We start from the raw sequence: 14,521 nt of genomic DNA on the forward strand, positions 1-14,521 counted from the left end.
GTCTCATCACTTAAACTTGAGAGCAACCCTGTAGCCTTCACGCACCAGTGTCTCCCCATCACCTTCTTCTTTCTTCACAAACATCCAGTGACTATATTCACCTTATCTCCCAACTGCCAATCTCTTAACCTCCTCTCTCCCCAGTCCCCAGCCTCTGTGGTCCCCATCCGTCTGTCAGCTGCATCCTGAAAAGCTTCAACATGCTGCGAGAGAGCTCCAAGGCCTGGAGCAATGGCTCTGAGGCCTACAGCAGCGATCCTGAGGAGGACGAGGAGGAGGAAGAGGACATGGTGTTTGGGGAGAATGATCAGGAGGGCATGGCGGAGGAGATGATGGATCTGAGCGACCTCCCCACAGCGCTCTTCGCATGCAGCGTCCATGAAGCTGTGTTCGAAGAGGAGGTACACAGGGTGAGATGAGGCAAACTCACTTTCCGTGTCAAATTTTTCGTGCTGTATGTGTGTGTGCGTGTGTTTGTGTGTGTGGGTGCTTGTGTGTTGTTGGTGCATCAGTGTGTGTGCGTTTGAGTCATCCTGCTGGATGTGTCAGTGCATCCAAGATTCAAAGCCCAGCAACGAGCAACAAGTGCATGATGTCATCCACAGCTTTTGCTCCTGTCTGTCGAAGTCCGTTCATGGTCTTGAGCTGCACTGCTGATTGCTCACACACACACACACACGCACACACACACGCACACACACACACACACACACACACACACACACACACACACACACACCTGGCTGCTGTTATTTATTTGCCAGGGAACATGAATGCAGGGCAGTAGATTACAAAATGACTTGCACAGAAACCCGAGCCATACTCAGCACGCATCTTCACACTCATTCTGTCATTATGCAGTGTGTTATTCATGCCCACATCTGCTGTAGCGCCAAGTCTTTGACAAACGCCCACATACACATATACATATAGTATGTTCATCGTTGCGGTTACCATTAGCCCTTGAGACTGGCAGTTTTAATGCCAATCCAGGAGAGGGCAGACTTTGTTTGTTGTCTGAGGGAGACGAGCTTGAGAACAAAGTTAATTTTTTTTGTCTTGTTGTCCTGTCCACAGGGATATAAGGGAGGTTTCTTTTTCACTAAAATGTCCTCCATTTATGTGGATTTCTTTTGGCTGGAAGATTACGAAAACATTTTCCTGAAGCAGATTTTGTTTGCCAAGCTTGTGAGGGAAGGCAGAATGTTTTGTTTAAGATGATGAAGCTGCCAAATGAATGTGCTTTGGATGTCTTGACTCATGAGGGATGTGCAGATGTGTGAATGACATGAAAATAAAAGAACGGTAATAGTTAGTGTTCACCGCTGTCAAGCTAGCATGTTGTTATTGTTAAGAAATGTTGGCTGCAGTTTCCTCTTCTCTCCTGTGCCGCTAGCTTTCTAACAGCTTCACCGATGTATCTGCTTAGCCTCGTGGAAGACAAAGTGCTCAGACTGCACAGGCAGAGCATTTGATTTATTGATTGCTGTTGGGATGTTATGAGATTTTCTACAAATAAAACCCAAAAAATGCTTTTAGAATAATTTTCCAGCCCTATCGTAGCCCTAAGGCCCTCTTGGATGTGTAGAGTCTCTCTGTTATAGCTCCTCAGAGCAGGAATACGTTGTAATAGCTGGATCCTGTTCTGGAGGAGGATATAAAGAAAATACTTTTAATTTTCTGCCCCTCTAATCCAATTACGCTGTCCTACCATCCCTCCATCCTCCCAGATGGCACCCTTCTCCAGCTCGTCTATCCATTCATCTCTCTCTACTGTCTCTAAAAAAAGCTATCGTCATAACATTTTTCTCCCCTGTTTCTGATCACTAGCACGTTAACTTTCTTCTCCTTCCCCTGTTCTTTTAATATTCCCCTTCTGTCTCCCTCCTAAGCCGTCTTTATTTATCCTCTCTCTGTATGTAAATGCAAAGCAGAGAGGCTAAATGTGGCGCATACACAAAATCCCTTTAAACGAATCACTCCTGCTTTGTGCGGTTGCTGTTTGTACACCCATTGCTCCCAGCAGTGGAGTCGGCCCCCTTCCCCTCCTTTTCATTTTTTTTTCTCCTTCCTATTTTGCCTCCCCACTTCATTACGATTCACGCTCCTGCTTTTAAGTGGAAATGCCACCCACGCACCCCTTCAGTCAGAGCGTGTCAATAGATTGTTCTCCATATGGCTCAATTAAATGAGCTCCACTAAAAATAGAACTTTTTTGACATTTACTTAAACTTTCAAAAACGAGGACAGGAAGGGGTGAGGTACTAAGCAAAACAAAAAAAAACAGGTTGCTTGTGATATTTTTCGAAGCATGAGCGAGGACTTTATGAGGTTGATTTTGGCTTGAGTCTGCACGCACACACACACACCCACAGAGTCTTTATCTTATCCTTAAATTGCTACATTTTGAAAATTTCACCAACTGCTCAAAACTTGACATCTCTAAACTCAGTGTCTGTATCCTCCCAGTGAAGAACAGGGACATGGCAACCTACATTTCTGTGTCTTTGGGCTCTTGGCTCCCTCCCAACACTGACATTACCTTCTGTTTCTGTTCTCAAAGGCCTGCATGCAGGAGGATGGGCTGTTTCTGTAATCACACTGTGCACTTTTAGAGGAGCGAAGGAAGAGAGAGAGAGAGAGAGAGAGAGAGAGAGAGAGAGAGAGAGAGAGAGAGATACATGTGCCCTCATATTTATAAGAAGCTCTTAGCAAGCTGTAAAAGCCTTTTTCCTTTCTTCTGCATTAGTGAAAAGAAAGTAAAACCTAGTGGCACACTTTCTTCTTTTATCTGCAGTATTTTGTTTCCCTGGCCAGCTTTTAGGTAAAAATGGGGAGACGCCTTAAAAGTGCTTTCGAGTTTCTTCGGGAAGTTCAGCTGAGGTCTGGTCATATCAGCCCACCCCTCTGCTGAAATGAATGGCTTTATTATTCATTTACTCATTAAAATTGATTAACTCTCATGATTAAAACAGGGCTGTGCCACTACACTCAGTGATCTCTCATAGAGCCCAATCAACAGCAGTGTGGCAAAAAGTACCCGACCATCATACATGAGCAATAATAAAGGTATTGTGTTAAAGTACCACTAATTCTAAGTATTAAAAGTGATTTTCTGACAATGAATATGCTTGATAGGAGTGTTGAAAACGCATCAAATCTGTACAGAGTCATTTCAGATTTCTTTTTGAAAATGCTGAGTCGCCTTTGCCTTTAATTATCTTCTTTAGCCTGCTTCTCATGGTGGCCCCAGGCATGATCTGCTACATTCAGCGTATGAATACGATTACCAACGTTGCACAGTGTGAGCACAGCCGCAGCCAGCGTGGCTTCTAATTTTGACATGATTCATTATCTGTAGCCCCCACAGAAAACAAGTGTGTGCGAGGAAAAGAGGGAGTTGGACACAGAAGTGCGAGTGGGCAAAGTAAGGAGGCAAAGTGGTTGTCAAGAGGAAGGTCAGAGAAGCCATTATAAGTCGTCCCTCGTAGTGCCCGGTGTATATCAGGCCTAATCAGCACAGAGCAAAGCTTTCATCACTGCTCCTGCTGCTGTCAGACTGAGCTCTCCTCAATCTATAACCAGTGCAATCAAGCAGGCACCAGCTGCAAGCTTAATACAACACCAGGCAAAACATTTTCATCAGAGAGACAACTAGAATATCTTTGAGTTGCTGCCCTGTTGTTATACTGTAGGATGATACCAAATAAATGATGTCAACTTAAAGCTGCAGTAAATCCATATTTTTATATTATCAATGTGTCAAATGATTGAAAGTTGTGTGAAGAGGGTCGCTCATTGTGACAAACCCACGTAAACCCTCTGTTTTGTTCCAGAACCTGCGTTTCCGTCACTGTAGATAATGTATCATGCACTCTGGTCAACATACTTCACAGTCACTTTTTCAGTGGGACTTGTTATTTTGGAGGAAATAGTTCCAAGAAAAACAGCCCCTACACGGATTATCCAGAGTAACAAGGATCATTTTCTGGAAAGCGCTTGGAATAACATCATCGAAAAACCTCAGTTGGGTTGGTGGTGGTGGTAGAAACCTTGAAGACGTCCAGGTTATAGAACCACATCAAACAAAAACCATTACTGTCACCCCTGGATAACTTGTGTGACATCTTTGCTGCAGAAGCAGGCATTTTTCCAAACAGCTCCTGTTAGCGATGCATTAGCAGTGTGGCACTGATATGCCGTTAAGTATGTGAAAAGTTGAGCTGCTCTGCTTGACAACAATGTCCCTCTTCAGTCTAATGTGTTTGATAGTGTGACTCATATCGGCAGATAAAGTCAGACAAACCCAGAGCAGAGTGGAGCAATGGAACACATCAGGGACTGAAGATAGTGTGATGGAGGATGTGAAAAGTGAGATGTAAAGTGAATGTCAGTGTGTGTGTGTGTGTGTGTTATGTGCACACAAAATGCATTTACATACGGCGTACGTGCATGCATGCGCGTGGTAGTGATATGTTTGCATGTGTCAGACTGCAATCTATTTTTGTGTGTCAGTCCCCGGGGGATGAACGTGAGGGAGCGGGTGCTTGGCAGGCTGAAGGTCAGACATGATGCAGTGCAGAGTGAGTGAGCGCCGCCGGCCCCTGCTCCTGCTGCGGCCTGGATATTATTCTGGTACGCTGACCGGGGTCGTCTCACCGGCCTGCCGTGCTCGCTTTGCCTTTATTTGTCAAACAGAGGAGAGCGAAAAGCAATTTTAAGAGGAGCAGACAACAATTGGAGCACAGTTCGGTTGAATTGAGCTGCTGTGGCACTCAGAGTGCAAGTCATTTTTTCACATTTGACAAGATGACAGTGTCTTCTTTCTGCAATGACAGTTACCCATTTTTCTCTGTTTAACGACACTTCTTCTTGGATGTTGATGAGTATGTCAAGCTACTTGGATTATCAGTTAAATCTGAGCATTCACTCAGGCTTCAGATAAAACCAGAGGGAAAAAAAACAGATAAAATACTGACACCATCGTGTGACAAAATATCAGCATTATCTTTAACATTATCTTTTTTTCTTTCTGTGTTTATTCACCAGTTTGAACATGTCTATGAATAATATGAAGGTCTTTTAGCCTGTGCAGAAAGTTAAAAAGGGAGTGCAAATCTGCACACCCATACAGGTGATTGTAATTATACTGACTGATTAGGTCTCCTCTTAGGACTGTACGGGTTTGTGCAGATTGCGCGTGATTGCCATCCTCCTTACTCTTCTGTTTTACCTGTCAGGATGGAACAAATTGCACCTCAACTCCAAACCGAACTAGCCGTGTGCCGATTATTGCCAGTCAGACCTAGTTCCTACTTCATTGCCATTCGTTATGCAAAGCAGCCTGGCAGCATGCCACTCTGGCCATCTTGAATGGACAGCACGGTGCGGCACATTGACAAAATACCTCATGTACCGACAAAACTGTAACAATAAACACTCATCCACACATATGTATGACATGGCTCTTTGTGGCTGAATGCAAACGAAAAGGAACTACGATATTTGCATTCGATAGGCCACTTTAAGCTATTAAAGTGATAGTTCAGGTTTTTTGAAGTGGGGTCACATGAAGTGCATATCTGTAGTCGATCTGTTCCCGACCGTAATTGCCGATCAGCGCAGCCTCAGTCTTGAGAAGCAGAGAGCTGCTCCAGCCCAGACGCTCAGCTTTGTGCTGCAGTGGTCCAGACGTAAAGTATAGAATATTAACCACCTAAAACAAGGCACATCTAAAAAAAATCTATGACAGTGTATGTTGAATAGAGAAAATTCACTCCGCTTTACATCGCTGTCAGACTGCCCTTTCTTCTGGCACTACATTTTCTCAACCGTAGAACCTCTGTACCCCTACCCATTAGTGCAACTGGGCAACAGGTGATCTATGAGCGGTGAAATACAGTGTGAGGCCCAGTTGCGCTAATGCATAGGGATATGGAGATTCTCTGATATCATAAAAATCCTGACTATTCTGTTTTTTTTCCAGAACTTGGCAGCTGTGAAAATATGAAATAAAATTTACTACAGCATCGGTACTTGCTTCAGTTTGATTAAAGCAACAAAATGCAGGTTATAATGAAGATGCAGGATAGAGGCTTGGACTTTCTTGGTGAAGAAAGGAGTTTGTTTTTTTGCAACCAGGGAAAGGATGAAAGGAGTGATGGTAGGGGAATGAGGTGCAGAGACAGCGGGATAGGCAGGATGAGGGGAATCGTGTCTGGTGGTGATGGCCCAGGGGATGACGTGATGGCTGGAAGGTTGTAGGCAGGTTGGTAGATGAGTGGGTTAGTCCTTACAGCACAAAGAAACAGGCGTTAAACAAAAGGATATAAACTCTAACTCAGATAAAGATTTGGCCTTGATGAGGTGACAGCTGGAGAGAATATTGCCGTAAAATGATGAACTGATGAGAGGCCGGTGTGCAGAGCTGGAGGAGCGATGAGCTGATTGCAAACAGGTGTATTCAATAATCAGAGCCAGGGAGTCCACATCTCAATGCACACACACACGCACACACACACACACGCACACACACAGACAACATATAAAAACGAGAAGGAGACAGACAGAGGGGACTGTGGGCACGGAGAAAACCCTAACCTAACTTTAACCCTAACCCATTGCATTATGGGAAAGCTAGCATGAACGTTACCTTTTTCTCTCTGTCAGACGGACAAAACATCTGTTGTGTAAAAAGGCCTGTTCTCATTAGTATGAGGCGTTGAGAGCCCTCATGTAATTCATGATTCACACACCCTGAACCTGAGTGGCATTGCAATCAGCCACAACACCTGTGTGCCTGTGTATTCTTTCTAGTGTCATACGTGTAAGGATGATTGTTTTCATTTAGTTATTTAACCTCTCATGCCTGACAGAAATGTCTGACACCTACGTTATCTCCCACTACAGACGTGTCCACAGACTGTTTTTCAGTAAGGCTGGACATGCACCACCGCCGGCAGTTACATCTAAACAAAATCAATAGAATGGATTCAGCTAATTTAAAGGGACAGTTCACCCAAAGATGAGAATTCAGTAATTATGAGTAGCGCTCTCATGCTGATGGAAAGTTGGGCTAAGTTTCGAAGTCTGCAAAACATTTCTGGAGCTTCAAAGCAAAACAGTGGTGTAGCATTCTCCCAAACAACTAAAGTTTAAAGGGGACTTAACCCATAAAACATCTCCATACAGTGTGTCTGGTGTAATCCAGGTCTCCTGAAGACCTGATAATGCCAAATAGTTTTGAATAGTCATTATCAAAACACCCTTTTTTTAAGCAGAGATCTTCATTTTGGGCTCCTAGGTATTGTGGGTGGCTATTCTCTCATATTTTATAGTGTTGCTTTCAAGTCACATATCAAAATTTCTCTCAATTGATCTTACTCAATCCCCTTAGACCTTTGATTGGGATAATGAAAAACTCCAGGTTAGTTGGGAAAAATACAGACTTTCTATTATCGCACTTATTTCTCTTCTTTTCAAATAACTTATGTCTCATGCTTTCTGAGTTGCTCTTTTATTATATTCTACAAGCATCAAAATGATTTCCTCGTGACATTAATGTGATGTTGTTACCTCTTAATGTCGAATGATCACTTCACACAGCTAATCGAATCAGGTTGCATAAGTCATGTCATATTGTCCCTTGTTAACCTGAGACATCTATTTAAAGACAACTTCCTTATTGTCTTCATCATGATTAAATCGTGTTTTTCCTATATTGATACTCATTCAGCAGCACTCCCACATCTTCAGCATCTCAGCTTCCGGGAAATTCATTTTTCCTCTTTGATATGCAATTATGATAGTTTTGTATACGGCTGCTTTGATGAAAGAGTCGGCTCATCTCGCCTCGCCCACCACGCAGGGGCTGATTATGAAATTGTAGGATTTTGGATGCGCGGTAAGCCACTGTGCCGTTTGTTCCAAGACGTGCTCCTGTGATTCTATTTAAATCAAGATTATTTTCTGGTTCAATTGGTCTAAAAAAAGAAACGTCCTGTGGGCGCTTTCAAGAATAGCAGCTCACAGGACAACAAAACATGATCTCTTATGTGACGGACGCCAAGTATAAGCGGACTCCGATGATGAGTCCATGAAAGAGAAAGATGTTCTGCAGATGATTGCTTTTACTGAATGTGTAAAATTAAGGAGCTGAAATACAACCACGGGAAACAGGAAGTTTAGTTTATCAGACTGTGAGGATTTATGTACCAGTTTATTTTTGGATCTATCCGTCGCCCATATTCAGTTTGTACTTTGTTTTAAATAGGGAATGTTTTCCTCTTTATAGAGAGTCAGTCAGTCTGTGTTGTATTAATCTAAAAGACTTACTTGTATACTTCGATGTCCAGCACTGGCTCCGGCCCTTATTACTTCTTCTGTTTATTTACAGAACTTTATTGATGTCTTATTGTTGTGAATCTGCTCTCCTGCGACGCTGTTTCTTGGAGGTATTTATGAGGCAAGCAGAGGGGAGACTGGCATCCCAATCAATTTCTGCCTGTTGTCATTTAGAGAAAAGGACTATTGACCGTCTGTTGTTGTTGATTTTTCTCTTTGCACTTGTTTTTCACTGCCATTACATTGCTGGTAAAAGGAGACAGAATTGGGTGTGTGACTCCTCCTGATTAAATTTGGTTTGCTTTGGTCATTGTTTGTTCCCGTTTACTTCTTTAAAAGACTGATTTTGTTTCCTTTCATCTCTCCAAAATCTGTCTCTGGGTCCTTCTCACACTCTCTGCTTCTCTCTTAACTCCAATCATTTGATGCGTATGTGCTAATCTGTGCTTATACCATTTATACAAAGCTTTTACGCACAAATCCGGAATACATCATAAACATAAATGATGAGGCTCTGGCTCTCTTAGAAAACCTAAAAATATAACATACTTAAACCACATTCATTAAAACAATAATTAAAACTACAGCCTGTCCAGTATATTCGCTGGCTGATATTGTCAATCAATATTGGCCTATCACAGATATATTGGTGTTGGTGTACATGTTATTTAGCTTCATGTAGAATTTGATTTAGTTTTGTATGAGCCAGCTTCATCCTTTGAAGTTTGCAATCTCGTCGAGCCATATCACCACTTGATCTCATCTCAGTTGCCATGAGGATCCCATAGCTTTAAATAATATCTGTTTGAAGTGAAAGAATAGAGAGCTGTTGCTATTCTGTGGTGAAGATGATAGATTTCTTTCTTCCTCTATGTTTGCCATCCACAGAAAATGGCATCCTCTTCTCAGAGCACCGTGTTGTCTTCGAAGCTCTGAGACCGCCTCGGGTCATTCCCTGCCTGTTTTTTTTTTTTTTTCTTTTTTTTTTCTTCTTTGTTTTGTCTGGTATTCAAGCAGCGGCGATGTCTGTATGCGGGTCGGAGAGTCCGCCTTACCCATCCAAAGATTTGACCTGATTTCAAAGCGAAGCAATCAGTTGAACCATCGGCACGTGTCGCTCTGTCTGTGTGCCACTCATACAGCCATCCAGCAGCTCATCTCTCCAGCTCCTAAGCTGCTGGACTGGGTTAAAACGGTGAACAGCTGCTGGTGGCCCACCAGATGTGGGCTGTGGACCAAAAGCATGCATATAGTACTATGCTGTCAGCTCCTGTGCACAGACAGTGCTGATGATGCTGTCTGCAAATGCCCTCTGTACATAATGTTATTTCTTTACATATTCGCACTTTCATGTTATTGAAAAGCAAGTATGTAATGGCCATCTGACTTTCACCATTGTCTCTTTGGTTATACCATAAGGCTGAATCATTTTTATTTAAAAATTAAGTTATCTTTGCATGGAGAGCGGTCAGGACACCAGGCCGGTCTAATGCACTGGATAAGCCTAGTTCCAGCTGTTTTCATTATTAATTAAACTGCTGAATATTTTTAGGATTAACTCATTAATGATTTAGTCCATAAAATATCAGAAAATAGGGGGAAATGCCCACCACTTTAGATAACACGTTGTTTAACTTATGATGACCTGAAGACAGACACAATTATATCATATCAATACGAAGCAGCTCCAATCACCATTAATAAACATTTGTAATGTATGTTTGTGAAAACCAAAGTTATGTTTCAACTTGTTTGTGTTGCAATTTTACAGTTCTTTAGGTTCAGTTTTCAATTTTATCTCGTGACAGTGCTGTGCTTATAATCTGGTCAGTTTTAGGCACAGAAACCACATTGTTATGGTAAGAAAAACATTGTTTTTGCTTGAAATAATTTTTCCAATCTATCATGGCTGGAAATGTCCTGAGGTCTCGTGAAAAAAATTCAGCAGGTTTCCATTCGCAAATCTTGGAACAGTCTTGAACTAGGGTCACTGGCTTGTCAGTCTTCTCATTTGTAGCTGAATGACCATCACTTCCACATCCCGAAATGACAGCTGAGTCATGAAGATATAATATGAATGTGATATGAAACATTTTGTTGAAATTTCAATATCAAATGTAACCTGACCACTGGGCTGGATATAGTACGAAAAGTTTACCATTCTTCAATTCACAACAACTTGAAAACAGATTGAAACTCCTCAGAACTCGTTAACCATGATGTAAAGTTAGGAAACTTTCAAATCTTTTTTTCTATAACCCTAAACTCATTCATCATATTCAAATGTGGAGGCAAACTCATACCAATCAGCTCATCTGCTTTGTTAGCACTGTGATAGTGTGCTGTGACTAGATTTGACTGACAGAGGACCGACAACACAAACAACTGTCATCAGATTTTGATTAAAATGGTGCTAAATCTGGATTGGAAGAGCACAGACAACAAGATAACAAATTAAAACGACTTAAACTGTTCAAACATTTTGTTCTTCTAAACACAGGACTATTGGACATTCCACTCATACAGTTGTATCTACAAATTTCCCATGATGACGGGCTCATTTTTGTTAATTAGGAGGAGAGCGTTACAGTCAGATTTGGCCTCTGGGAGTTGTCTATCACTATTAATTAAAGCTTGATTGCCAGAAGTCGTGTAAAACTTCTCTGTCAACATTTTTTCACATCCAAATCACCGAGCGCCGCAGCAGCTACAATCCCGCCCTCATCCTGTCAGACTGTCTGCAGAATTCAAACCACCAGATAAAACAAATCCCAGGCTTTGAAGGAGTGTTGATGGAGGCTACTTGTGTCATTTACAGTTGATGGCTGGTGTCAGCTCATCCTCAGATATTCATGCCGTCCTCTGCGCCTTTCGAGGCCCCTCTTTCTAATCCCATTCGCCCTCTCACTACTTTTATTCCCTCTACGCCATCCCAACTCTCTGCGCTCCTCTCTTCTCCCACTGCTCTTTCTCACCTACACTTTCTGGATCTGTCTCTCTGCCCTGTAGACACTCTTTTATCCTCCCATCCCTCTGTCTCCCCCTGGCTCCCTGCGCTTGTACTTGGCTGCTTGCTTTATAAATAGCTTGGCCTAGATTACAGCAGCTGCATTGGCGCTGGCACCAGGGTTTGGTTTGGCTGGGCTCAGCGAGGTAGCCTGGTGAAACAAGAGGTTGGCAATGAAGGGACGAAGCATGCAAGTGTGTGTCTGTGTGTCTGTGTGTGTGTGTGTGTGTGTGTGTGTGTGCACGTGTGTGCGTGAAGATCATGAGGATAGTGCAGCCGCAGCCTATCTGCATGCCTGCAGTGGCTCAGCTGTATTCATTCCATTCTTCTGCAGTCTCACACACACACACACACACACACACACACACACAATACACGCACACACACACACACAATGCTGATCTCACTCATACGTCCGCAAGAACTGTTGTCATTTGTTCATGCATTTCTATTTTGGGTGAATTCTTCTCGTGAATAAATGTTTACTGATATGTGTGTATGTGCTCAGTTTGAATTCACAGATGATGCAGCACAAATACACTACACTCTGTGTTTGCATGCCAGGTATGTTGGTCATTTATGTGTTGCTGCGTGTGCTGGGCATGCATCAACATACATGTGTGTATCGTGAGCATGCGTACATGAGCCCACCGCGATGATCCACTGCCCTGATTTCCTCCCTCCTGCTCCTCTGCAGAGCTCCACTTCAGAATACAAATTTTGCTCGTCAGTGAGTCTGAGACACAGCATCTCACCCTTTGAGCATCTCTGCTGCCTCGCTGCCTCCTCCTCCTCTTCTCATCTTTTATGAAGTGCATCATGCCAGTTAGAGACCCTGCAAAACCTAGATTTTTGCTGTTGGATTAACGTATTTGTGAAATGCATTAATTCTCTATTTTGCAGAGCATTAGTGTAGCTCTTTTAATCTAATAGTTGATAGTAGATAAGTAAAACTAATACTGTTATGAACAAGTCATGCAAGGTTGCAGCATTCGAGCTTATACAATTATCTACATTTTGAAAGAAATGAGCAGCCGCTCGACTTGTTTGAAATAGATAAAGGGTGTTATATTTTCCTACATAGAGTGTTGTTTGGGGCTGAGATCTAACAGAGGGAATTGTGAATGAGAAGAGGAGAATTGAGAATGAGGAGGAGGAGGAGGAGGGCTGCAGAATGAGGCCAGAGAGGAAGAAAAGTGCTTCATCATCCGCAACAATCCATCCAACTTATCAGCAGTGACAAAAGAGATCAGAGTGCATCGCGACAGCGCTCAGATAACCGAAAACATTGAAGTTTATGTCCAGTGCTCTGTATGTCAGTGGCTAGCACTAAAGGTGGTCCCCAACCTTTTCTGATGAACTCAAGCATTGATACCTCCCATTATGCTCATTTGACTGATTTTAAAGTTGTTTTGCATCGTTATTTATGTATAAAAGGGGATAATGTTATTACATTTTCACTGTTTATGTCAGTTTGCATTTGTACTTCAAGCACTTGGATTGGCAGAAGCCAGTTGTTTTCTTTGTTAGCCATTACTTTTAGCAACTGATTACTCATCTATTATTTTTGCTGCAGTCATATCCAAACCAAATCATGCTGATTTGCATTGTGGACATAAGTTAAATTTGCTAACGTGTGGGTTTTCTTTTCTTGTGTGTGTGTTTTTTGTTTTATTTTGGGTTTTTTTTTTTTGTCATTTTCAGCCGTAACTGTAAAGTTTAAAGATATATTATAAAACAAAGTAAACCCGCTGTGCTTATTTTGTGAACTGTGTTGTTGTACTAGCTTCTTTGATATCTACCCAATAGCAGCATCTCCGAATCGCTAGATTTGGGTAAACACAAGCTGTCCACTGTATGCATTAACATCAAGTAACCATTTATGAAGCCTACTTTGAGCCATTTTTAGCCATGTGTTTATGAATCACAGTGTAAACCATTCAGCCGTTATTTTTTTACTATTGTATTTTTTTTATATTCATTCACTTTAAGCAACCATCCATTGCTTTTAAAGCATTTGAAGTAGCAGAACCCAAATGTGTGAATAATTTGTCCATTACTTTTAGCTAAATATACTCCATCTCCAACTTTTTAGACTGATCATGACTTAACAACCTTTGTCCTTTAGGCTACTTGTAACTGAATATTAAAACCATCTATCCACTACTTAACAATCTATTTTGACTGCTCATTTGCTAATTAGCTTGTATGCACCTTTAATCACAGTGCATGGCGCTGAAGTGTTAGAACTGACTCAGACATAGGTGTAAATTGAGCAGTCAGCATTTCACAGCTACTGAAAGAAAGCATCATACCATTTTGTAAACTATTTATGTGTTTATTTCCCTCCTAAACAAATTATATGGATAAATGATTGATTTCTGATTAGCTGAGCTACTCTACAATCGTTTCATATGTCCCACCTATCCCAACTAGAGTCCCCCTGCGGATCAGGTATTCCTGGTTGTGAATCCAGCAGTGGAATAGGCTGGAATAGATCACGTTAGACTAGATAAAACTAGTCCAGACTAAATGTGAGGCTTAACACAGGCAGGATGGCTTCGAGGACTGAGCATCAGTGAAGCAGAAATCCTCTTCAGCCAGACAGTGAATCTCTTCCATCTTCTGTTGACCCAAGGCTTTGTAAACAGGGGCAAGTGAAAAGAGAATTTTCCAACAAGGCATAAATAAATGATCACAGCATTTGGCGAGCCTCGACTACATTAGATTCCAGCAAACAGAGTGGATTTAAAAGAAAAGGCGACACAGGCGCGCTGCTTTATCACTTCTGAGCTTGTGATTAATGAGCTGTGGGGGTGATTTTGAAAATATATCGGGGGGGCCTGTCAAGTAACATCTTCCATACCGCCTGCTCTCACCACCGTGACTTGAGGCAGTAAAAAAAAAAAAAAAAAAAAAAGGTTCGCTCGCAGCAGATGAAGCAGCTGACGATGGTATTCAGGCTCAGGCCCAACATGTTACAGTGTATGAAATGTGTCGTTCTTGGCATTTAAGAGTCGGATTGTTCCAGACTGACTGACTGATGCTGTCTGGTGGAGGAATGTCACAGTCATCCTCACATATCTCACTCATGTTCTCCGTCTGCACAGCATGGACAATGCCTGACACACAGGGACATAAATAGCCTTTACCGCCGAGAGCCTTAATATT

General features: G+C 42.2%; 1 protein-coding gene across 1 annotated transcript in view; it reads left to right on the top strand.

The window, feature by feature from the left end:
* The window catches only part of rcan3 (regulator of calcineurin 3), a 43,208-nt gene that overhangs the window by 1,590 nt on the left and 27,097 nt on the right, over positions 1-14,521 (top strand). The window contains exon 2 of the mRNA XM_037072200.1: positions 145-410. Within this exon, the coding sequence (XP_036928095.1) occupies positions 201-410 (210 nt within the window). The 5' untranslated portion in view covers positions 145-200. The remainder of the gene's footprint in view (positions 1-144; positions 411-14,521) is intronic.

This window comes from Acanthopagrus latus, chromosome 16 (assembly GCF_904848185.1).
Source record: "Acanthopagrus latus isolate v.2019 chromosome 16, fAcaLat1.1, whole genome shotgun sequence".
Classification (NCBI taxonomy): Eukaryota; Metazoa; Chordata; class Actinopteri; order Spariformes; family Sparidae; genus Acanthopagrus; species Acanthopagrus latus.